This window comes from Alosa pseudoharengus, unplaced genomic scaffold (genome assembly GCF_046254945.1).
Source record: "Alosa pseudoharengus isolate Yale_2024_CS ecotype anadromous, Long Island Sound unplaced genomic scaffold, YU_APseudo_1.1 YU_APseudo_1.1_scf_5, whole genome shotgun sequence".
NCBI classification, from domain to species: Eukaryota; Metazoa; Chordata; class Actinopteri; order Clupeiformes; family Clupeidae; genus Alosa; species Alosa pseudoharengus.
Window position 1 is genome coordinate 31,768,508 of NW_027468837.1, and position 26,560 is coordinate 31,795,067.

Sequence of the window (26,560 nt, forward strand, 5' to 3'; positions counted from 1 at the left end):
CAAATTAATCAAATAGGAGTTTGACAAAGCTTCACAATAGCAATGCTTGACAGCAATGTTTTCAATTAATAAATAATTTACCGGTATACCTTCTTCCTAGAAACATGACAGGTAATTATCAAGCTAATCTACAGTATGTGTTGACTTATACAGTATTCCGATTCTATGTCAGTAAACACAACTGACATCATTGTCATCACTTAATTCTCTTGAATCTCTTAATCTTCTTTTTTGTCCTTTTGTTTACCTTCATGATGATAAAGTATTGTTCATGAATGTCCAATAATAGGTCCTGCCAGTTACAGCTAGCAAACAGCAGAAATGTAATTAGTGTTGTAATGAAAGCACTCAGTGATGATGAAGGACAGCAGAAGCAGAGCATTATGGGATGGCTGGGGCCCTGTCTCCTCTACCAACACACTCACTGCAGCCAGTAGATAAGTCAGCCTGGGTGGGTGGACCGTGACATGCTTAAAGGCAGTGTGTTTTGTAGAGTCATTCATCAGTCTTACAGCTCCACTCAGCACACACACACACACGAACACACAGAAACATATGAACTCACCCTCTAGCCAGGCAAGTCAATATGGTTCTCACACGACACATTAGTTTAGCAGCACCCTTGTCCGTCTCACTTCAAAAGCAGCAAAAAGTCTCTCAACTCATTCCAGGTCCAATCCTGCTGCTCATGAATAAATGTGAACTGGTTGATGTGTGTTCCCTGTCAGAGGGAATATATCACCCACCAGCTCTGGGCGTCAGGAGGACAGGTCCCGTGGGAGCCTGAAGACTCTTTGTGATTAAGGTCGCCTACGCTGAGTTAGGTTGAGCTTCACAAAGTGCCTGTGACCAGCGTCTGATGCATGGGCCTCTTTTTACCACCAGCCCGTGAAGGTCCTTCACCGAGTAAGAACAGGGGCAGAACAATGTTCTATTACATTCACCTCTCACCCCCACACACTAAAACTGTGGAGGCAATAAATAGAGATTAATCACCTGCCAGGAGAGTGACATCAGGCCCAAAAGTGGATGCATTTGTACAGCCATTTCTTGAATCTGATATCAATATAAAAATGAACTCAAAGAAGGAATTGTTGTGTCCAATCCCACACTCCCACATTTCTCGCTTGCACCTGTCCTCACTTTTTCTTCCAGATTATGCTAAGACAATTTTGTCAGCCATCAGCTCTGACGCTAACGCGTGACGTGAAGCTCCGCTCAGCTCAGACAATGACGCAGATTGAACGAGGGCATTGCACCCTCTGGGACAGCTAAATACAGTGTGTGTGTGTGTGTGTATGTGTGTGCACGTGTGCTGCAGTGGCACACGCTGATTGAAAGAGTGATGACAGGGTGCACGTGGGGACTGCGTCTGAGCAAAAAGCACATGAGCACCAGAGATGTGAAAAGAGAGAGAGAGGAGCCGAGAGAGGCAGGGAGAACGATAGAAAAAGAGAGAGAGAAAGAAAGTGGAGGAGAGAGACAGGAAAAGATATAAAAAGGAAGGGAGAGGAAGATAAATCTTTGGACAAATAGAACAGGAAAAAAATCTACAGAGAGAGAGGGAGAGAGAGAGAGAGAGCAGGAAAAGAGATGGGGGAAATGAGAGGGTGTGTTGGAGTCTCTTGTTTACAACGATGGCCGATTCTGGCAGAGAGATGAGTGGGGAGACGAGGTAGTGAAGACATTTACACATGGGGCATGTACAGTAGCTTCACTGCAGCAGTCACGACCCAAGGATCTCCTCACTGAGTCAGTCCTGGCAAATGCACATCAGCTGAGCTTCTCTCCTCCCTGACTGGATGCAGCAGAGGGAGGTCTGGATGACTAATGGGGAATGTTTCCCTCTCAGTCAGAGCCTTCCCTTTGTGCCTCTCTTGGGCTCGGGGCCCTGCTGCTCTTCCTTATGGCTCATTCGGACAGGATGCTGAGGTCATTTTGACTCCCACACACTCCCTCCTGCCCTCCTGTCCTGGTGGTAGGACATGTGACCTGTCCCAGTAAGAGGCACCCACCATGGTATCACACAAACAAATCTGAAAACTATTTGTACTATAAATACATTTTATCTAGACCACGGCCAGTTGATTTTGCACAGCTTTTTTGCTCACTCATATCTGGAGAAATACATTGCTTATAAGTAGAGAGAAAGCAGATTTTAGTAGAGCATGTAGGTGAACATTCATATTACCTGCAGATGCCTGCTCATCTTCCATCAAGGCTTATTAGAGATGGCGGTGTAATGCCATTTTTCTGTCATATTTTCCACTATGGTGCTGGTCTGACCTTGTTCATGCTGCAGTTTGAATCTTCAGCAGCACAATTGGTCTGAATAGGCTGAGAACATGTCTGAGTGCAGTTGCCAGTAAACTCTTATTCTGTAACAGCATACACTTTGAACATAACATGCATAATTGAAGATAACATTCATTCAGTTACATTTCAAAGAAACATTCAGCTGTGTAAGCTGAAACAATTGTGTAGTTGTTTCTTAATCCTGCCCAGTTATACAGTGCCTTTCAGAATTGTTGGCAAAAGATAATTAAAAGGTTTAAAAGAAATTCACTTGATCATGCATCAATCTCATTATCTTTAAAATAGAAAAAAAAAGTTTTATATGACAATAAAGAACCCATTTGTGTTTTAAACAAATTCACATACAGTATACACACACAGCATATAGTATACATAAATACACTTGAATGCAGGAAATGCAAATTATGTGACACTACAAATATTTCAGTAATTTTAAGTTGGCCAAGGCTTAGGGTTATGGTTAGGGTTAGTGTTTGGGACTTTTAAGGAGAAATCATTTCCTTAGGGTTAGTGTTTGGGAATTTTAAGGAGAAATAATTTCCTGTTTCACTGGGCTATGAGAGAAGGGTTGACACAAGGCCCAAATCCCTTAATCATGCATTAACATGGGGAAGTTTCAAGAGCATTTCACAAGCATGTGTTGACAATCAGGGAATGAATGCAAGGAAATAGCAGCTCAAAATACCCAAATCAACAACTGGGCCAATCATTTACCCTGGCCATCCCAGACCCCTGAGTTACAGTAAATCCAAACGAAAACTTGTAAAAGGTTATGAACTGAAAAAGAGAAAGCGCACAGGAGAAGAGATTCTGTACTGAAGAATAGTCACATCCCTTCTTCTGTTTTCTCAAGTCCAAGACATGAGATATGAGAACACTTACAGTTCTGTTGGCAGTGTCTGGGGTTGCATAAAAGTCTAGATGAGGCGGTGCCAATAATTTCGTATGACACACATGTTTTTCAGAATAACATTACATTTTCTGATGGGCTCATATGGTATATATTTTCTGTATTTGAGTTAAGACAACATTTGATAAACAACGAGGAGGAACTGTCATCAGCCCTTTTCACTCATGTTTGATAATGATGCCCAAATTTCTTGAGGCCTCGTATATATGTCAGCACTATACTGTAGCATATTTATGATTTGATGATTTATGAGTTATTTGGCTTAAAGTTTAGTAATAAAACTAAGTGCCCACTAATTTTCTAAATTAATGTTGGCAGTAATCCCAGATACAACCTTTTGGAACAAGGCTAAAACTTATTTTGGATGACCTTCCCAAAAAATTGGGAAAGACAATATCTGACAATATAGTGTAATGCAATTAAATGTCATCCTGATTTACAAACTGTTAATGAGCTGTTGGAAAATGATAGAACACATCTAACGCTGCAAGTGAAATATTCCTCTGCTCTGCACTCGGCTGATATGCATACATTAGCATGGGTGCTCCTGTTAAGGGCTTGCATGGCTGAACTACAACCCAGTAGAAGCTAATTAAAGTCAGTAGGTATCAAAGATCAGTATCCTGGCAGGCTGAACAGAATCAGCCAGTAAGACAGAATGCAATTAAATGCTTGCTGTAACACTGAGAGTATAATGGAGCATGCGGCTTCTTGGCAAACTTAAGGGTCTGTTTCAACGACTGAAACCAGTGTGTGTAGTGTGTGTGTGTGTGCGTGTGTGCCTGTGTGTGGGGGGGGGCACATGTTTGAAAAGGTGGGATGGGAGGGGGGAGATGACGCATTGCTAAATCCTGCTTTAGAGGAAAACAAATTGTGACATTTCTGCAAACCTCAGTCATTTCCAGCATAATGATTTATGGCACACTGCGGTAAAGTGGCAACTAGACCTTCATGAAGTTAATGCTTTACACGCTGATGTGGCTTCTTTGGACCCTAATACTGAAACCCACTTCTTCATATAGATTTTGAAAATGCATCAGAATCTGCCAGACCAGACAAAATACAGAGCACATACTTTATTGGTATTCTTTGTCCTCTCCAAAGGACAACTAAATTGGAGCAAGAAGTGTGATTTTCTGAGGACTGAAATCTAAGGATAACAAGCACAAACCAGCTTTCACAGTTACAAATGCAGCAGTGACTGTGATCTTTGCTAATCATGTAATTTGCCCCAAGCTGTAAGGGTCGACATTATCCACTGATTGCATTTCTGGTATAATCAGACATTATGAGCTGAATTGCTGCTGATAAAAAATAAAAGATAATACAGTATGTCAGAATTTCAGAGCAGCGGACTAATCAGATGCAAACATTAAGAATCACTCATAAACTAGTTTCAAGGCCATCCTTTTATTATTTATGGTTAAAAAATATTTCAAACCTGTATGGTTTGTAAGAAGCATATAGGCCTACAACATCGACATCACCCTGGTGGAAACAGTTATCTGCATTATGTTGCTATAGTGCTTCAACCCTAATAAAGAAGAACCCCAACAGAGAAGAATAAAACTCCTAGCATGGAAGCTACATTTTTAAAGTCTTTTCATACTTAATGAAAAACACAGTTCAATCGGACATCCAGCAGAGCTATCACTGAAAGAAGGCGAGTTCACACAGCTAGCTCTCTCAGAGGCCGTTTACACGACACCGCCGGGTGGATTTTCTCTTACCGCTTTCACACCTTTAACGACTCCGGCAAGAAAAAACCTCGCGTGTACACACAGAGGTGTAACCGGCTAAATGTGCTGTAGTGCATATGCCAGACCAGTCGATGGCGCCGCTGTGCAGAAGCTTCACGATATTTTCGCGTGAATCGCGTAGAAGAAAACATTGTTGAAACAGTTTGTTAAGCCAGAGAATGTCTAATAAGTGCTCTGGTTAAGCAGTCGCATGAAATAAGGAGACTACAGACAATTCGGTTTTCAATTCAACTGTTAAACTAATAAAGTTCATTTTTAAGGTATGTGACTGCTATGTGAAATTTCAAATGCTTAGCCTACGCATTGCATTAGGTCTGAGCACCACTGGAGAAAACACTAACATGCAGTAAGCTAATGTTTAACTAGGTTAAGCTAACGTGTGCTTGTAACTTAGCCACTAAAGGCTGATAGGCATATAAATCATGACAGGGGAAAGAAAAACATTTTAATATGATAAATAAATGGTTCGGTTTGTTTTGACAAGCAACATGTCAGGTCGAGTGCCGTGGCTGGGTTAGGGGTGGGGCTGGCTATGTCGTCATAGGATTGCCGGCTTCACACGTCTACACGGCACGGTCTAGCCGGCGGTTTCAGAAGTTCCCACTTCGGAAGCCGGTTTCAAAAGCTATCGGTTTCAGCCTCCTAAACTGCCGGCGTCGTGTACATGCAAGGCGTAACCGTTAACAAAACCTCACCGGTTTCACAAAAACCGGCGTCGTGTGCACGGCCCCTCAGTTAACACTGAGAGGGTGAGTTCACACAGCTAACAGTGAGAGAGGGTGAGAAAGAGTTCAGTAGGTTCAAGCAGGTTATTGTCACAGTAGGTTATTGTCATGTACTCATAAAAGGAATTATAAGTAATGAAATTCTTAGGCTCAAGAGCCAGCTCAACTTTAAAGGATAAGTTAAAAAGTAGTAGGGCCTAATTAAAAAGGAATATATGGTGTGTGTGTGTGTGTGTGGAGGGGGGTAATGGGGTGTGTGGGGGAGGAGGGTATCCTCCTTTAGCAGTTAGCACTAAATGTACTCTTCATGGAAGCCTCCAGAAGTTGTGGTGGTGGACATTACTTGAGTATATTTACTTAATTACTAAGTCACTTTTTCATGTATCTGTACTTTACTTGAGTATTTCAATTTTGTTAAACTTTTTACTTTTACTCCAGTACATTTCTAGGCCAAATATCTTACTTTTTACTCCACTACATTTTGTGACAGCTGAAGTACAAAAAGACTGTCCAAAGATTGTCAGAAAACAAAGACTGTCCAAATATACCTGTGTACTTACGTGTATATTCTCTATTAAGCGAGCTAGGCTTTAAATAATGGTGTTGCCAAACCTATGTTATTGTCATACCCACTATTTACTGTACCTTGTTGACTCCTTTTCACAATATTGATGTTACCATATAAATAGCCTCTTGACGCCATCGAGCAAATGATAGACAATCTGACACTATCAAACACAAAAGGGAACATCTTGATTTGGGCTGAAAGTGTAAAGCATTCAACAAAGAAAAATGTGGTTACTTTGAAGTATCTAAGATAAGATATCACATTAGTTTGTTTTTAGTTCTTTCTACATACAACAATTCTTAGCTGATTTTGTCCTTGAATGGAGGAAAAAAGGCTCAATGAAAACGACGAATGCCTATGCCTGTGCCGAATCATTTCAACAATAGTAAATCTAACTGTATTAGTCATAATACATTTCAGGACTTTTACTTTCGATACTTAAGTACATTTGAAGGCAAGTACTTTTTTACTTTTACTGGAGTAACATTTAACCATGTGTATGTCTACTTTCACTCAAGCATAGGATTTGTGTACTTCGTCCACCACTGGCTCTCTGCAGGACATTAGCACATAATTCTACAGGAATGTGGATTCGTAGTACTTCCTATCCATACCCTCACACTTACACTAGTGGTGCATCTCTCCAGGACCAGCTTTTTTAAATAGGGCATGTCCTGCCACAGCAAAATGCCCAGAGTAGCCTGAACACTGTCTCCTATTAGCCCCTGCCACATCTGATCCCTTCACTTCATTTGCCCTTTGGGAAGGAGGCCAGGAAAAGAGAGGGAGACCCAGGACAGCATTGGGTGACCAAGCATCTTGGTGAGGGTTATTTAGCAATGACTTAAAGGAATTATCCGGAGTAAAATGCACTTTAGATCGATTTACGGATGATTGGGGGTACATACGTTGAGTTGACATCAAAATCATGTCATTCGGATGTGTTTTGAGAAAGTTCGATTGTACCGTTTTCAGTCACAACGCGTAGCCTGGAAGTGAGCAGGGCATTTCAATTTCGCCGCTACAAAACGCTATTTTTATACCTCTTCTACAGTTCCAAACAACATAACACTTACGTGGTAGTGAGTAGAGGGTCCCTAAAGCCAAACCGAAGTATCCCGAGGTCTTTATGTGGTCGAATAGAGAGTCCAGAATGAATTTCATCAAGCCAGTACCTTTCCAGAAATGTTGCCATCTTTGCTGTAGGAGTCTTATTGCTGAGTGTGTTGTAACACGCTCTGGAAATTCACAATTGCGTCGCCGTTTAAAAAAAAAAAAAAACATTCTTTCGAAATTGAAATGAAGTTGTATGGACTGGACTATGTTTTTTTTTTTTTTTTTAAACGGCGACGAAATTGTGAATTTCCAGAGCGTGTTACAACACACTCAGCAATAAGACTCCTACAGCAAAGATGGCAACATTTCTGGAAAGGTACTGGCTTGATGAAATTCATTCTGGACTCTATTCGACCACATAAAGACCTCGGGATACTTCGGTTTGGCTTTAGGGAACCTCTACTCACTACCACGTAAGTGTTATGTTGTTTGGAACTGTAGAAGAGGTATAAAAATAGCGTTTTGTAGCAGCGAAATTGAAATGCCCTGCTCACTTCCAGGCTACGAGTTGTGACTGAAAACGGTACAATCAAACTTTCTCAAAACACATCCGAATGACATGATTTTGATGTCAACTCAACGTATGTACCCTCAATCATCCGTAAATCGATCTAAAGTGCATTTAAATCCAGATAATTCCTTTAAGTTTCCTCCTAGAATGTAGTAACATTGTAACAGTTGATGGTATGCTGTGTAAATCACATTTATGAGATTAAGAAGGAAAAAACAGCAACAAAATGGTTGTGGACGGGTTAACATTTCAGAGGAAGATCGTCAAACAAGTCTGATGAATGGCATCAGGTTGTGATTTGATTACATTTAAGATTGGGTTTTGTTACAGGCCTCTATGCTAGCGAGAGTTGGATGCGGTGATTAGATCTATGCAACAATAGACGTTTCCTGTCCTTGAGAGCCAACCTAGCCCTCAGATGACCTTACACTGGCTCTGAGATAGCCACAGGTCCACATGGCTCAGAGCAGCAATCAATATTCCAGCCCCTCAAAGAAAAGAGTCAAGGTCCTGCAGTGTCAGTTAGCCAGTAAATTGACTGTGCCTGTTTATAGGCCTTGCTAATTGCTAATGTTGTTGATTTTTTCTGACCTAAGTGTTCCAACACATCTGCGTATGCCTGTGCTCTGATCTGCATTCTGGATCACTGCATCTGGATCTTGTGTGGGCTTCTACTGGTGGGCTCCAACTATAAACAGCTGATTGATTTGGGGGGCAGCCATTTGTGCAGCCTTGTCCAATAATTTCACCATAATTATGCTTATTAACCTGTATCCCGATTGAAATGAAGAATCTTTAGAGGGGAGAACAAACGCTTATAGAGTGTCTAAGTTTTGCCTCTTCCAGTCGACCAAGGAGAGCCCTAACTTCGTAAAAGAAAATGTATGGTTGTCAATGGTGAGAGACATTTTCTGGTCCTGTTTAACTTGTGGCTTGAGTTACACATAATGATGATTATTAATTTAAAAGACAATGTTCAAGTGAAGAATGTCAGAGAAGGAGAAAGAGAGAGAGAGGGAGGGGAAGACGGACTACGCCCATGCCACAATGGGAATGAGGGTGCTTTCTCTCCCTGTCACAGTAACAAGGTTTCATTGACAAATCTCCCCTGGCCACTGAGAGGACACTAGTGCCAGCTCCTGCTGCCTGTGGTGAGCGCAGTGTCTATGATCAGGACCCTTCCACTCCAGACACTTGTTGTTGAAGAATATTTATACAGGAAGCTTTGTGGTGAAAAGTGTGTGTGTTCACAACCCCCCCCCCCTTTTTTTTTGTTCTCCATGGTAAAACGTACATACGGTATTTCACTGCAGCCATAGGCCACAGAAATCACCTCAGACGTTACTTTCGGTAATAAACAGGTCTCCTCGTTTTGAATATGGAATAAAGCCATCACTTTGAACACAAAAAGGAAAATGAACATTTGTTGAGACTTCTACCACTCACAGTGTTTAATTGGCGGGAAATATGCAATCTGCTGCCACCTCTACCCTGCTGAAAATTGCAAAGCACCTGTCACTGTGTGTGTCAGGGAGTTTAAGTAGGGAAAATGCTAATGAGTTTTTGTCGGATTTCATCAGTGAGATGAACAGCTATTTTCACAGTAGATAGGATCTTGTTCAGCAAGTGAGAGGTGTGGAAGACAAGATAAAGATAGCATCACACTTTGCTGAGCTGCTATTGCATGTGTCACTTTCTCTCATTCTGTGGCTCCCTCTCTCTCTCTCTCTCTGTTGAAGGTTCTCTTGTAGCTATATTATCTAAACTTAATGCAAAAATATCCATCCTTCCTTTCTTGAACACTTTATTTTACTGGAGATAGAACAGGAAGTAAATCAACCACACAGACACCTCCTGTCAAGATCAGAGCTTTCCTTAGGCATTCTGTATGAGCCTCTCTAGTGTACTGAAGTTCCACTTCTTGGTTCTGTTGTTGTAGTGGTGAGTTGAAGAGCTGAGTTGGGTTTGGGCAGCTGAGGTCAATGGTACCCAAAGGACAACCGCAGTGGTTTTTGCCTGAACTGAAAGTGAACCAAACAGACAGGCTTGTGAAGTACTACAACACAAATAATAACAATATTGCATTTATTGCAAACACATTGCATTTATATTGCACTTTTCAAGGAGCCTAAAGCGTTTTACAGTGAAGATGGAACCTCATTAAGCACCACCCATGTGTAGCACCCACCTGGGTAATGCATTGGCAGCCATTATGCGCCCGAACGCTCCACACACAGCAGCTTGGAATCCAGGCATTTGTGTTCCATTTTCTTCTGCCCTTCACTCACATCCCCGACATTTCAGTGGCAGTTGACATTTAGCATCATCACCATTGTAGTCACGCCTCCCCAGTACAGCCACTGAGCACTGAGTCTGCATCAGGTGGGACTGTACAAATACCACTAGATTGGGTTCAAATAGCAGTGTAGCAGTTTAGCCCTTTGAAGGATTTTCTCAAAATCATTGAATGTGCTGCATGAATGGACCTATCAAAGAAATAAATAACTGCAGCAAGCAACAAGCTTTGAATTTAAAAGGCCCCCATATTCATCCTTTTGTCCACAAAATGAAAAGCAATGTAGTCAGTTTAATGCATGAAATGAATCATCACTTTGGTCCTTTGCACATGAAACTGTCAGCAGTTTGTGGTGAAAATATTATAACATTTTGGTGGACAAAATACATTGCAATGTTACTTGGATGCCTGAACTAATGTACTCCACGCCACAAAATGTGCTTTGTCAATGAAATTAAATGTGATGTTGATGGTGTGTACACATACAGGAATGCACATACTGCAGGAAAATACTACATTCGTGTCTGTCTTTTTTCCCTACTGCACAACATGTGACAAATAATACATTCATAACACTCTTCCAGCCCCTTAAGTACAGAAGCAGGGGAACTTGAGCATAGCTTGTATCAGTACTTGCATGCTTGTTAAAATATAAATAAGAGGATGACAACATGGATGAGGATGTCTCATAACCGTAGTGTTTTGACAAACAATGTTATGATTAGCTTATTATTAACTTAAGTTTTTGTTGTTTCACACCATTTATGTGATTTTTGTGGGGTTAATATTGCTAGTCAGGTGTTTGAAGTGCCAAACAGATTAATATATCTATTCATCACTCAAAACATGGATTTAGCAGGCCCACTGGCATCTGCGCAGCACTCTGTAGATTTCTGCAGGAATTGCTGTGATGATCCTGTTCTTCTATAATAGCACCTTCTTGTCCAGAATGACTGTAATTTCTTGAAAACTGTGCCATTAGCTCATGACGTGTGCAAGAAGTCAGATTCAATAGATTTTCAGTGCTGTGTTATATGAAAAGGTCTGAGTGTGACTGATATTTGGATGAGGTTGTGCAAATGTGATTATGTCGGCCTGCAGGGCATGCATCACGAAAACATTTTACAGCCCTATAAATTGCTGCAGAACATGGTAAACAGCCATTAAGACCAGGCCTCCAAATCATGAGCTGAGCTTTGCGCCATTAAGAAAATGTCTTTACATTTTCAGTGCAACCATTTTTGTCATTTTTCATGCATGTGCACATTCAATTCAGCAAAAAAGAATTGGGGCAAATATTGGTAGGCTGAGAAAGAGTATAAGGAGCTGTTTAATGAAACCAAATATGAAAAATTACATGATCCTCAAAGACCAAGCATTTTACAATTTCAGAATAAAGCATTTCTTTACCAAATGAATAAATATGTCTGCATTTGCAACCTATGAAAAACAAAGACCTTGCATCTATATTTTGAACACAATGTCCTAAGGCTCTAACACATATACCACAGATACTGCTGATACCACTGCTCCCAGCAAACCTTCTATACTGTGCACTACACGTTCATATGTAAATGAAGTGGACACAATTTTTTATCACACTACTTACATAATTGTTTGTGTAAAGTGTTAACACTACCATGACAAGTTGTTACATTTAACCTGAGACTTTCTAATGAGGAGACACAGCATTCAAAAAATCCTCCATAAAAATGCATGGGGTTGGTTTGTAACGGCAATATGGCAGTTGTCTACACATATCCCACCTCTTCCGTTGCAAAACGTCGACATGTGAATACATTGAGCCAATCATGTGGTGTGTTGTGAATACATCATGCCAATCATGTGTTGTGATCTCGCCGCTGGAGCAAGGTTGGTGTTGTGAAGCCTTGCGCACACGCATTTCTGCCGAAATAGATGCTGATAAGTGGTCAAAAAGCGTTGCAATATGGCCGCAGAGTGGAGGGACTTGTCTAAAAGGACTTTGCTTTAACTATAAAAGAAAGACTCACAATGGTTGGGATACTGATTTGCAGTGGCCTCTTTTTATCCCCTGCATTGATTGAAAGAAGAGAAAATGGTTGTCTGTTCCAAAAGCCACATTGGTAGCCATGTTGGCGGGAGGGCAGGAGGAGTATCAGGAGTGCTCTGATCAATATGGTAATCAAGCCTGATTGGTGCTCTGGAGTCCCTTTATAGCTCCTGTTTGGAGAATAGGCTGCATGTAAGGAGACTTCTCTACCCGAGTAGTACAAACATTAACGCCATGCTTCCTGGAGTCACATTCAATTGTCTTTTCTATTACCGGTATTATTTTTGACACACATATTTCACATATATTTCAACATTTTTGCGAAACACAGTTGGGTAATGCAGTTGGGAGGAATGTTCATTAAAACAGGACCATGAATGTGATTCACTGAACGAGTGATGTCTTTCCTGAAGACCTGCCTTGATGAGAGGATTGGCAGATTGTATTCTCTATTGAATTCTGGAGCTCAAAGAGCATGGCAAAATGTAATGTATTTGCTGGGGGCAGTATTTCATTTCATTAGAATAAAGGTCCCAAAAATATGAAAATGAAATGCCATTTATTCCATGTTAAATGTTCCAATTTTAACAAAATTATCCAGAATTATCTGAGGATTACATTGCCATGTTGCATTGCATATTGCAAAACCAAGTTGCACATTGAATATCTAATTGCTAAATCAATTGCCATTTCAATCAAGAGAATAAAATATAGCAATTAACCAAAATAATTCAAACTGAGGATTGAGGATTGCATTGCCACATTCTATATGATATTACACTGCACAATATATTTTCAAATTGCATGATTAAATTGCACATTGAATTGTCAATTACAGAATGCACTGCCATGTGAATAAATGTGCTAACATGCTTTCATAATCCTTTTGTGGCTAAAATGTTAAGCTGACCTATGTTTTGTGGACAAAATTCCATACAATGTTACTTGGATTATATAAGCCCAGATATGCATATTTTCTGTTATAGAAACACAGCTAGTATTATACACTCTGAGTCTGGTGTTCATGTGATAAAAGTGCACAATAAAAAGTGAACACCAAAATGAAGCGTATGAGCACCACTCACTGCAGAACAGTGTGATGCTAAGCCATTACTTACCCGAATTATGAATTATGTCTCCAGTTCCCACCACTGCACAGTGGCATGATGGGGAAAAGCTCTTCATGTCACATTATCATGCAAAAAGGACTGTAGATCCACCTGTCAAAATTCCAACATCAAAGGGAGGATGCTTATTAAAATTCACCTTCATCTGCTTTTCCTGGCGTTAGATGTGTGTATATGTCCCTAGCTAATTATGTTTGTTCAAAAAGGGGAAGGGATGTACAGTATTGTGATGCTCTGTCACAAGACACATGAAAAACTAAACTAAATATATATAGTTTAAGGGGGGGGGGGGGGTGGATAGTGTTGGTCTGAGCCAGTTGTCACTGTGGGCCTGAGGAAGACAACCAGTCTGAAAAATGATGAAGGTGAGACTAACACCTGCTCTTTTTTTCAAGATCAACTTCTGCCCTCTGAGTCATCTTCACTGTGCTTTGCTGGCCTCTTTTGCCTAAAAACCCCCTTTTATAAGAATCTTGGAACAGTACCAAGAGCATCTACGTTAGATAACCATTTATAATACAGTCTAAAAAGGACTAAAACATTTTTGGTTATGGGGCTTAATGTATCCAAACAAAGAGCACCCTCTCAAAGCATTAAAGCACTAAAAACATTCAAATGTTAATGGGTTGTATCTCAAATCCCTAGACAAATTGAAGAAGCAATGTCTTTGTAATATCTTCTCTGCTGTTGTGATAACCCAGAGGACCTGGTCTAACCGTGCAACATAAACTGGATTTAAAGGTTCAATTGTGCTCTTATAACGCAGCTCATGCTGGACCACTGCACTGATTAGTGAGACGATGATCTAATCTCTGAGTGTAAAAGTAATTAGCCCTGCTTGTCATGGTGTAATGTTTTAAACCCACATGGCTGGAAATGCTTTACAGTAGAGACTAGATGAGGTTGGGTTTAATATTGGTGGTCTGACCTTATCAAAGTACACCACACCAGCTCCTGTGAGGGAAATACCACTGCGGTAGTCCTCCCTTTAAGTAATGCAACATTACATGTGGGACTATAGTAACCTTTGTGTGCACCTCCCATGCAGAGTCTGCCCTATGTCAAGCCTTTGTAGACTTCATTGATTAATAACATGTGTAGAGTGAAATCTACCGTTAGTTTGTCTTCAGGTTCAATTGAAGTTAGGCTATAATGTACAGATGTTAACTTGTGGTCGTCACTGGGATTTATATGATATCTGTAGCCCACCCCCAGTTGTAAATATGTAAAATCAGAAGGATTATTCAAGATTATTTTAGCTGTGTGTGAGCTGCCATCTCACATCATGAGGTCATGAGATTCAGATGGAAGTGTACACCAAGCTAAAGAGCACAACAACAGACCTGCATTCTCCAGTGATAGCTCCCATGACTATCAATTGTTTCTCTAACCAGTTTACCAAACCCTTAAGGGACACTGAAAACAGCAATCAGCCATTTACAACACATTGAGGCTGACCCTTTTTCTATCACGAATATTACAGTTGCTTCAGACAAGTATTGCTAATCAAGTTGGCCTGACCTAGTCAGGAACACACTAAACATGGGGGAGGACATTTAGATGAAGCTTAAGCTGTGTGGGTCTTGCGCTGTATCATATTTTTATTCACATTATCTAGACTAGAGCACACACTTTGTCACATTTCTCTACATTTTCAAAGGGACACTAAATTATGGAACCAGCAGACTCCTGAATTATCCTAAGAGCTGAATTAGCAAGGCCATTGTAACTACAGGCTCTGTTTTCACAGGTGTCTGAGAATGATGGTGCTGTAGCTTGAGCATGTGGCTAATACATTATTATTTCAAAACCACAAAAATAATCAACCAATTAATGCAGACAAACAATGGCATCCAAGTGCAGTGTATACCACAACAAGAGAGGTCTGCTTCTTTTTTTACCATGTTGACTGGTTTCGTAATGTTGCCCAAAATCACTGAGGCAGATTTAGTCGTAGGGAAGACTGTTATTTCTCTCAGAAGGCAAAAATAGTGACCCAAGGGGACTGAAAATATACAATGTAGCCACTACAAGACCAACAATGTGTTTTTTCAATTTCATTGCAAATTATGTAATGCTTTCATGTGTTACATGTTCTGCCCCATATTTTTGTTTATTTCTGTTACAAAATTGCTCAAATAATGAGAAATCCTGAGGTCATGGGTTAGTCCCAAGGAACACATGCCGTGTATACCTTCCCTGTAGTCACCCCTCTTTTCAGGTGAGAATTTAGGTAGAACATTTTTGAATGTGCAAGTTGTAACATTTCTGCAAAATTGCTGAAGTCATGCAAGCTCACATGTGAAAATTGATTCTGGATATGTCCACTGCATTTGCTGTTTACTATGCACCTGATGCACCATCAGTGTCTATTTGTGTGTGTGTGTGTGTGTGTGTGTGTGTGTGTGTGTGTGTGTGTGTGTGTGTGTGTGTGTGTGTGTGTGGGTGGGTGGGTGGGTGTTTGCATGCGTAATGCATGCATGCGCATGCATCTGTGCACAAACTCACCAACATCTCAGGATTAATCTGGGCAGGCGTGTGTCAGAGAGGTGGACAGCCCTGAGAGCCAAAACTCCACCATGGCAGCATTGCATCAGAGATGTGTCTGGCAGCATGAAGTCTAATGAGACCCTCTCCACTGCAGAGTTGGATAGTGGGCTTTGTTAGGGCCGTCTGCTTGTGGCCGTCTGTGAGTGACTGTGAATGTCTGTGTCCAACCTCTACAGCTGGCTGGTTCCCAATGAACCAGCTGTGTGATGTCAGATTGACCCTAAAAATCACCCTCTGTGCGTTCATCAGGACTCGTCCGCTGAGCCAGCAGAGGTCAGAGGAGCTTGAGCAGAACACCAGACTTTTCAAACACTGACTATTTACAAACGACTATTTTCCAAAATCAGTCAAATTGCATTAATTAAGTATAACTACATGAAAAGGCAAATATAAACATAGAATGCCTCAGGCCTGGGAAACCAATGCTTACCAATGCTGACAACAATGATGTCACTTCCTCTATTTGTGTTATTTGCCCACAAGGTGGCAGCACAACCACAACATTCATTTGAATATCACTTGTGAAACTGGTTCATGAGAGTTTGCCTCTGAAATAAAGAAAAACTCAGGGGAGTGGAGTCCATGTAAGCTCAAATTCCCTTGTATCTGACAGGGCCATTGCTGCCACTCAGGACTCTGATGAATGCCAGGATGGAGGCATGTCTGCAGTACTATGGCTTTATACATAATATCTCTGAACAAGGACCCTTTCCATTGAAAAGCCTTCCTTGAGATTTGGTCCATTCGATACAGTAGGGCACAAGGTAGCAGACTGAGGTAAAACTGGCAGATACCCACGATTTTCTTATAGCCCTGTCATATGGTTGCTACCATATGCTTGTTTTATCACTGCTAGTTATTTTTGCTCAGTAGCTGCTGTAAGAGTTTGAATGGAGTCTGTATACAGTGCTGTTAGCACATCTTACAGTATTTGGCAAAAACACCAACACTCTTGATGAACAGGTTTGGACAGGATAAGCATAAGTACTCTTACGCATGTGCTTGCAATTGATTTTTGATCATTAGTTTGGCTTAAGTTTGTTTTCATAAAGCCATTTGACAGTTTGTTTTCATAAAGCCCTTTGACAGTTTATTTTCATAAAGCCATGGGACAATAGAGAGGCATGAAGACAGAACAGAGGGTTGCTCTTGGGTGTCAAGTTTAACATAGTACCTCACAAATAGACAGTATTTGAAACAACATTAAGAAATTGTAGTCTTCAATGCACTAGCCAGCTGGTAATAATAAAAGTGGTTAGCAGTGTCTTGTGGCGATGCAATGCTTTTTCTTAGTTGTGTGTGTGTGTGTGTGTGTGTATGTGTGCCCAAGGCAGCCTGTGGGAATATGTCTCACATGACCATACTCATCAAACTGAGTTTAGTACTTGCCTCTAAAACATAGTTCAATTGTGGCAAATTGGGCCATGGTGTTGCTTTGATTTAGACTAGTGAGCCTTGGTTTAGTGAGCCTGTTTTTATTTTTTAATAAAACCTTTAATAAACAGTGTATACCTACTCTTTAAAATATGTTTTTTTTTCTTTTTGACAGGGCAAAAGTCTTCCGCGGAAAGAAAGTTCAAGGAGAATATGACATCAAAGTTGAGCAGGTAAAGTTTTAAAATTTTCTTTGTAACTGTGCATAAGGCTTCAAAAACAACTTTGAAACCATTATTGTGGTTATGTTAGATTAATGCACACATACATACCGTGTGCTTTTAAAGACCTCTGACAATTTTTTTTGACATTTTTAAAATGTCCATTAGGTGCTTTTTATGTTATAAGACATATCACAAGCAAAATTTAACAGTCAATGTCTTGGCGCCCTTTTTCCCCTTTGATCACTTTGTGAGACAGCTCACATATTGGGAACTAAATGCATGGATCTAAGTCACTGAAACATCTATAATCAAACCTTAGGGGGATTCGACTTGATGTAGCCGCCTGCAGCTGTCCAAAGCTGACTGCATAACATGATTATTTCTGAGATACTGATACGTTTTCAAACCTAATTGTGCATACATTATGGTTGAAAACGTATCAGAGCTTGTGGAACAAACAAACAAAAAATCGCCCACATAAAATGCTACCCTATGAGATCTAATGTTTTAGTGGTAAATATGGCGAAACACAAGTAAGTCAAGTAAGAGTACTTTGAAAGGCGACACCAGGAGTTGAAGACTTCGCAAATGTGCCTAACATCAGCATGTTCCAAACAAGTAGGCACTTCACACGTTTTACCACACAGCTCACCGTATCAGTTGGCTTGAAAAAATTGAAAAATATGGGTTGGATTTAATGACCTTGGGAAATGCAGGGACCCAAGGCCAGACCAGTTAAGAACCACTGATGTAGACCACCCATTGCTCCAATCAGTCCACTGGCAGAACAATAGGCCTGACTGTGGTGGTACAGAGGCAGACAGACAGAGCACATTTTCTGAATCAGCCCATCTCCCCAACATGCCTCTTCAGTCTAGTCGTTACAGACATGCAGGGGCTTTCGAGGCCAAGGTCAAACTGGGGGAAGCCTTGGAAGCGTTGCTGCCATGCGCTAGCGTAAGCGCCTGTCCCTGAGAGCAATGTATGTCGACATCTGAACTGAGGGCCGGCTCTCCTATTTTAGGGAAATGGACTCTCCACTGTGAGGTCGTCAGAATGATTTCGGAGTGGTACAGGGAAGCCTACATCGATCTATTCACCTCGCAAGAAAATCGTAATGTCAGCTATATTATTCAATCAGTCTGTGCCCCTGAGGGTGGATGTGATGGCCCCTCCCTGCCAAACATCCTGCTGTTCCTGTTTCTCCCAGTAGATCTCATCTAAGCATTTACATTTACATATATTAATTTAGCAGACACTGTTGTCCAAAATGACTTACGTATGTCAACTATCAGGGTTGGGTTGTAACGGATTACATGTAATCTGGATTACATAATCAGATTACAAAAATAAAGTAACTATAATCAGCCCAGATTACAATAAAAAATGTGTAATCAGATTATAGCTACATTGTTGGGGATTACGTGATTACATTTCACCATGCAAACAATGTGACTTTTTTATGATAGCCTAACAAATGTTTTAATTTGACAAGCAGCCCATTTGTTTGTCCACTAGATATCAGTATCATCCAATTGCCTCTGTAGTTTCTTGACAAGAAAAAGGTTCAAATCAAAACCCAAGATGGAGGAGCTGTTGACGTTGACCGATAAACCCGTTCCAGTTGGGAAATATGTGTTCAGTACTTGGCAATATCGCCACAACTTTGAATTAAAGACAACAGAAAATAAGAATATGTATGTCATGTGCAAGTTGTGTAAAAAGTAATCCTAAAGTAATCAGATTATGTTACATGTTTTGGATAATCCTATTGATTACGTCACTGATTACAAAAAATTGCATGTAATCTGCAGTCAATAATGGATTGCATTTCAAAGTAATCTGACCCTGTCAAATATATCACAAGGGATTACATTGTCCCCGTAGCAACTTGAGGTTAACTGCCTAGATCAAGGGCGCAATGGTGGAAGCCAGGAATTGAACCCACAACGTGTCATGCTACTACACACTAGCCCAGCTCCTTGACCACTATACTACCACTGCCACACACTGACCAGGGTGAGAGAGAGGAGGCACACTCTAATTCTAATTGCTCCGAAATGGCCAGGGAACATCTGTTCGCCGAGATAGTCCATTTCACATCAAAGGGTTATCTAGCAGCCATTTCAGCATGTCATATAGGTTGTGTCTCCAGGTACACATCCATTAGCCACTTGCTCCCTCAGAAGGGTACTTCAGGCCAGCCTTGTGATCATTAGTCCCACAGTGGGATCTCTCCCTGGTGCCGGGTGCCCTTTGTGATCACCCTTTTGAGCCCTTACGTGATGTGGATATGAAATTCCTCTCGCATAAAGTGGCCTTTGCCTTTAGCTCCTGTAACAGCTAAAAGAGTGGATGAACTGCACACACTTTTTAGCAAACCCCCTATGCACCAAGTTCACCGCAGATCATTCTGCTGAGAACAAACTCTGCCTAAGGATGTGTCTGCAGCTCAGTCTTGAGCACATATCAAGGCAGCTCCCTTCTGTCCCCTGTCATTCTCCTCTGATGAGGAGCATGAGATTGCATGTCCTATGTCCAGTACGAGCTTTGCTTATTAATATGGACAGGACGAGAGATATCAGATCATCTGACCAATTGTTTGTACTGAATGCTTTGCACAGCAGAGCATAACCTCCTATGAAACTCAAGGTGTAAACTTGCCTCAGGTGTACTCAGGTGTGAGGGGGGCAAAAGGTGTGTCATGGCCAAGGCGGAGTTGGGCTCCTTGCCTGCCTTGTCACTGCCTGCCTCAACCCTTGTTTGTAGATGTTTTAGCAACTTAGATGCATGCATCTAGTTCCCCATTCAGTCATAAAGTGATGATAGTACATGCTGGTATTTGTCAGTGGCCTCATCAGGGGTATGCAGTTTGTTTGGATATGTTGCCGATCAGATTGCATATACAGCCACAGTAACAAAGAGGAACAGTAGAAGAATTTGTTGGTATTTGTGGGTTCCCGCGTCAAGGTTTTGCGGTTATCTATGTGTGGTGGTGGTAGCGTAGTGGTTAAGGAGCTGGGCTAGCATAGCCTGGTTAGCAGACCTTCTCAATTGGAATTGAGAGTGAGTGGGTCTGGATAAGTTTCACTGACTTACGACTTTCAGCAGGGGTGTAAGTAGCAGTGAAACGAAACTGAAATTGGTGCATTAACAGTGTTTCCCACAGAATTTAATTATATTTGTGGTGGTAGGTTTGCAGAATTAACTTGAATGCAACAGTTTTTAACACATGATGATGCTAACAAGATTTAGGGCCCTATCATGACATTCTAAAGTGCATCGTCACTCGTCAAAAGTCTATTCAAATTTAGTAGGATGTCCAGTTCACATTGGGAGGGTTTTCGTTCTCAAAAGTGGAGCGCATGGCGTAACAAGGTGTTCCTAGGTCTTTTAATCAGTCATATGGGTGTGTTTGGGGCGTAACATCATTTTAAACCAATGAGAATGACATCTGTCATTCCCTTTAACGGCGCAACGCGCGATATGTCAAATAAATGCATCGGTATTTTGGCATTCAACGGCGCATTTGAAGGAGGCTGCTTGCGAGACCGTATGGAATAGTCATTCTTAAACCATGCTTTACTAAAACCTAGCATAGCCTTCACGCATTTGCACTCGTTTATTATTTGAACTCATTGGCAAAGTGAAACTAACTTCACCAAGGAGTCAGTCAACGACAAGACAGTTATATGCAGTTACTTTCACTATTGACTGACAATGGGTTACCATCGAAAACATAGGCTGGAAAAAGCAACACTTACCCTAATGTTGCTCAAATGACTGAATAAAACAACATTTATCCTGCAGAGGAGTTGCTTATATCTCGTGACAGTGCGTCTTCAGCTGTGCTCCATACGTGTCTCTCGCCTCTCCCCTAATCACTTTTAACCGTCATTACCAATTTGCAAATGATGGTGAATAACTACTCATCATGAGATGTACAGTATTTCGTAATATCTTTATTCTAATTATGTTTACCATTGTAATCGTGCAATTTGTAATGCTTTGCATGGACGTGCGCTGGTGTGCGTTCATGAATGATAGAAGGATGGTGCGTGCACCTGCCAATATGACTGTTGACATGCGCTCTTAAAATAGCATATGAACAACTCGCCATTGACTTCTGACCAGGTTTAGGTGGTGTATGATAGCGATTTTTAGACAATGCGCCAGGTCCCTCCCTAGGTTGTTAATTGCCACACCCCTGGGCGCAATGCTTAAAAAATAAAGGTGCAAAATAACGAATTCAACTTCGCGCCAGTGAATAACGAACTTTACGCCATGCGCTGGTGACCGAAAATACAGCCCATAAGCACAATTTAGTAGAACCTGTAAAAATCATTGTGTGGTGGTCAATGTTGATATTGTGGTGGGCCGCCACAACTAAGTCAATGTATGGGAAACGCTGATTAAACTCTTAACAAGTCGTTTCAGAATGCAGCAATCTTGTAAACGAAGGTTTTTCGATGCAGTTGTTTACTCAATTTCAAAGAAATACACGTCCATGCCGGATTTGCAATTGAATTTGGGTGCCTGTGTTTTAGGGACATTGGAAATGGGCTTCAATAGTCTCTTGGCCAGACGGACCTGCAGAGCAAATTCCAAATATGCCAAACGTTCGTATGGGTATTCCCAGGCTAGGGCTAGCATGCAGTAGCCAGAAAAGCTGTGGGTTCAGTTCACTGAGTTGTTCTGGGGACAATGTAACAATGCAAGTAATACAATTGACATATGTAAGTCGCTTTGGAAAAAGTGTCTGCTAAATGAAAATGTCAAATGTCAGAGTTGCTGATCGGATCATAAATGGCCACAGCAATGAAGAGCATTAGGATGCTACAGTTAGAAACATTTCCCAATGGAGAGATGTCAGACCCTCTTCAATAAGTGAAATTACATTTGTATATTAATTTGACACACATGTATTTGTTGAAATAAACCCAAACTAATCTTTCAGTGGATCTAAGTAGTACGCAATGTCCCAAAAGTACTCAATGCAAAAGTAATGAATTCATAATAAGTTGTTACAATCAGAATATAATCATAGAATGAAACTTATAATATGTATGGAGATCAAATGTTCTATTTGAGAATGTCAAAAATACATTGTACCTGTCATATTTCTCAGAGATCAAGCCTTGTTGTAGGCCTGAATGTATGTAGTGATGCAGTACTGTCTTGCTACCTTATTACTGGTTTGATGGTGTGCCCACATCATGATGACCTTCCTGTTTACAAGGTGCTTACTTGGAGCTAAGGAAGTCATTACACTGTTTCCTTCTGTCTCCCTTTCTCTAAAGAATGCTATTTTCCATTGTCTGCCAGCAATCTATAGATTTGCTGAATTCTGTGCTCAGTTACTCTCTTTGCAAGATTACTGTACTTAATTGATTTCATGAAAATACTCTGCAAAGGGTATATCAGGTTTACATTAGGCATATCAGATCCTGCTACCTTCTGTTTACTTTGTTTGTCTGTGTTTATTATAATAGACCAATTTTGATAAATTCACCTTTCTGTAATATGGATAGGATACTCATAAATTCACTTCACCTTGATAGCTAAATCCTGCCCAAGACTATACGTTCATAAATGTAATGAATCAAGGGAGTTGAAGGGAGTAACAGACGCTGCACTTTAGCCTGGAATTACTGTCAGAAAATGTCACTGCATTGTAGATACCCCAGTTACTGTATAATTGGCTTAGGTTAGAGGCATCACTAATGGGTGGGCTATTACAGAGGCATTGATCACACTTAAAGTCAACAAAGTGTCAATGGGGAAGCAGAACACAAAGCTTAGACATCATTATATCTGGTTGCAAAAATGAAAAGAATGTTTTTTTTGTGTTAATGCAAAAAAAAGCGCGTTGTGTCTACCTGGGGTACCTGGGGAAATGTATCTTAGGGGTCACAAACCTATTCCATATCAGTTATGTTGGGCTACAAACATCCAAAGTTTCATGTGAAGTTGTGTGGTCAAGTCTATGATATTGCAGACAAAAATGAATAAAAAGACAAAGAAATAATAATAAAAAAACAATGTATGACCACCTGCCTGTAATGCAACAGCGGTCTTATTTATTTGTGAAAGATAGACATTACAGTTTGGCATATACTTTCAGGAAAATAAAACCAATAGCCATTTCTAATAGCTACATGTAAGTCAAATCACCATAAACCTGCGGCATGATACAGTACAGTATGTTCTAGAAACCACTAAACACCAAACTTTGGTCTGATTGAAATTCTAATTCTAATACATAAATGTGCATAATAAATGATGTATGCCTCTGGGAGCTCCCAAGCACAGAAGAGAGGTTTTGGGAGTCCTAGTGGACCTTAGCTTTGGGTACAGTCCCCAGATCTGTGTTTGTCTTTCTTTGCTTATCAAGCCCAGATTATTAAGACAGACCCACAGACCAATGTCAGATGAAATTGATTATCCAGTTCCTAAAATTTGCACCAAATTGCATGTCTGAAATGTGGCCACAAAAGCCACTATAAACTAAGGGAACCTTTTGACAAAGTATAGAAAAACAGGGCCCCAACATTTACAGTTTTATAGCTCAATTTCAACCTTTAATTAAAAGTGACTAATTGTTTTCACAGACACCGATGTTTTGTAGTGTTTTTTATAGGAAAGTAGTCAACAGTGTGCTGTTTAAATGAGTAATTGTGAAACACAATTGCATGATGTGTCATACTGACAGTAAAACCTAAGACAGCTAATCAGCCCACAACATCTTGTAAAACGCTGCAGTGGCTGGACAGTAAAGAATTGCTCAGGGTTGCTGTTATTGCCGAAGCCCAGTCAAAACAGTGTCCCCAGCCTCTTATTACATGCTGGAGATGAATGACATTATATTGCCACATGACTGCATACTCTCTGATCCTGTTGCCATGCACTGTATGATTTCTGATTTATAACATGGACTGTAGCAAGGAAATTACCTTTGACTGTATACGCAGATCAAAATGACGGATAAATGTAATAACATTTCACATTAAATATTGAAGATTTTTACCCAGTTGAAGATTATGTTGTCTTTAGTTTGGCAATACTTTAGTATAAGTGAAATGAAATGCCTGTTTAAAGGGTGTGTATATGTTCTGGTTTTGTTCTCCAGGCTGATTTTTCTGAGATTAACCTTGTGGCTCATGCTAATGGGACCTGCAATGTGGACATGCAAGTGATCAGGAATGGGACTAAAGTGGTGCGGTAAGTCTAAAAGGATCTCTTATTCCTCCTCAGTTACGGTACCCCTAATGAACATGTCACTTGTGCAGCATAGCTGTCTGGCTATGTAACTGCAAACCCAATATGGAACATTCCCAGTGGGATCTACTATCATAGAGGACACAAAGCAACCACCAGAAATGTGCCAAGGGGCCCCCTGCTATAGTGAATGAAGGGGGAAATAAAGATCTTGTGCTTGAGCAATAACTGGAGTCATGGGGCTGACTGAATCATAAAGGGGCAATGTTTGTAAGGGACTGGATTTATTGCCCCATAGATCCCCTATAATCAAAATGTATTGCCATAAAGTTGATAAGAGTGTATTTAATAGGTGGACTCATTGCATTTTCCCAGCACCTGTCAAGACCTGCTTCCAGTATTGTGTCTGGTACCTTGTCACAGAGGCCTGGGAGTGATTTAAAAAAACATTGAATGGGCACGGTTCAACTCAAGGTCAAATTTTATATTAGCGGTCTCTCAAAGTGCCAGTGGGTGCAGCTGTAATGTGTGTATAGAATCTGATCTCTTCCTGAAGTAAGCCTGTTGATTTATAAAGTTTCGCTAAAGATAACATAAAGACACTGTTTAAAAACATTGCCAAAACTAGTAGGAAGCAGTGATTACTCTCTCTCTCTATCTATCTCTCTCTCTCTCTCTCTCTCTCTCTCACACACACACACACACACACACACACTCATAGGCGAGAGACAGAGTGTTTCTCACTGTGGTGCCTCATTGAGCCTCATTAGGGCTCATTTATATTCTGTGCGCAGGAAGACTTGGTGTTCATCAAACTGTGCCCGTGGTTACCTCGCTCACACACACCCTCAGACAAAAGAAGAACCAACAGGCAGCATCTCCTATCACCATCACTTGTGCAGTGACCTGAGAAGCCTTCGCTCTGTTTTTCTTCCTTTCCTTCTCTCTCTCTCTCTCTCTCTCTCTCTCTCTAGTATCTTTTCTATCTTCATTTCAGTTTTGTTGAACTAGTTTTGCACTTTATGTTGTATGACTTAGTAAATGAGAAATAAGGCATGGTGAAAGTTCATCTGTTGTTCCATTGTAGAATTTTGGCATTTTTACCAACCTTGCACTCCAGTTTCATGTGCACAATGGTCTCTCTTCATTCCAGGGTCACTCATATCCTTCCTAATTTCTCCTATTCACATTTGCCCTTTAGGTCCTTCAAGCCTGATTTTGTTCTCATCCGACAACATGCCTACAGCATGGCAAAGAACGAGGATTTCCGCAACATGATCATTGGGCTGCAGTACGCCGGTGTCCCCAGTGTCAACTCCCTGGAGTCCATTTATAACCTATGTGACAAGCCATGGGCGGTGAGGCTTCCTCCCTTTGTTTAAGTTCATCTGGTGGTTAGATTGACCAAAAACTCTAAACTCTAAAAACTCTAAGTGTTGATATGTACCATGGGTGAAGTGTTGTGCAAGTGACCTGAGATGGGAGAAATGCAGAAGCCTTTTCAGTGCTGCTGTCCTGCTGCTGTATTCAAATTAAAAGTGTTTCCTAGACGTTCAACAAATCTAATCTTGACAGTGAATAGCCTGCTTACTATACGTGCTGACAGGGCTTGAATGTATAACTAGAAGCAAAACTGTGTCATTATTATAATTTCCCTCTCACCTCTTTCTCTGCCATCAGTTTGCTCAACTCATCGGCACTTGCAAGAAGCTTGGCCCTGATAAATTTCCACTTATTGAGCAGACTTACTATCCAAACCATAAGGACATGGTAAGCAAGTCATCATTGACCTTCACAGGATGGCAAAATCACAGACTACTGTGAAAACAGCAT

At 40.8% G+C, this 26,560-nt stretch overlaps 1 protein-coding gene across 1 annotated transcript in view; it reads left to right on the plus strand.

The window, feature by feature from the left end:
• The window catches only part of syn2b (synapsin IIb), a 71,626-nt gene that overhangs the window by 15,803 nt on the left and 29,263 nt on the right, over positions 1–26,560 (plus strand). Inside the window, exons 2-5 of the mRNA XM_076267905.1 lie at positions 17,461–17,518; positions 24,639–24,730; positions 25,929–26,085; positions 26,408–26,497. Coding sequence (XP_076124020.1) covers positions 17,461–17,518; positions 24,639–24,730; positions 25,929–26,085; positions 26,408–26,497 — 397 coding nt within the window. The remainder of the gene's footprint in view (positions 1–17,460; positions 17,519–24,638; positions 24,731–25,928; positions 26,086–26,407; positions 26,498–26,560) is intronic.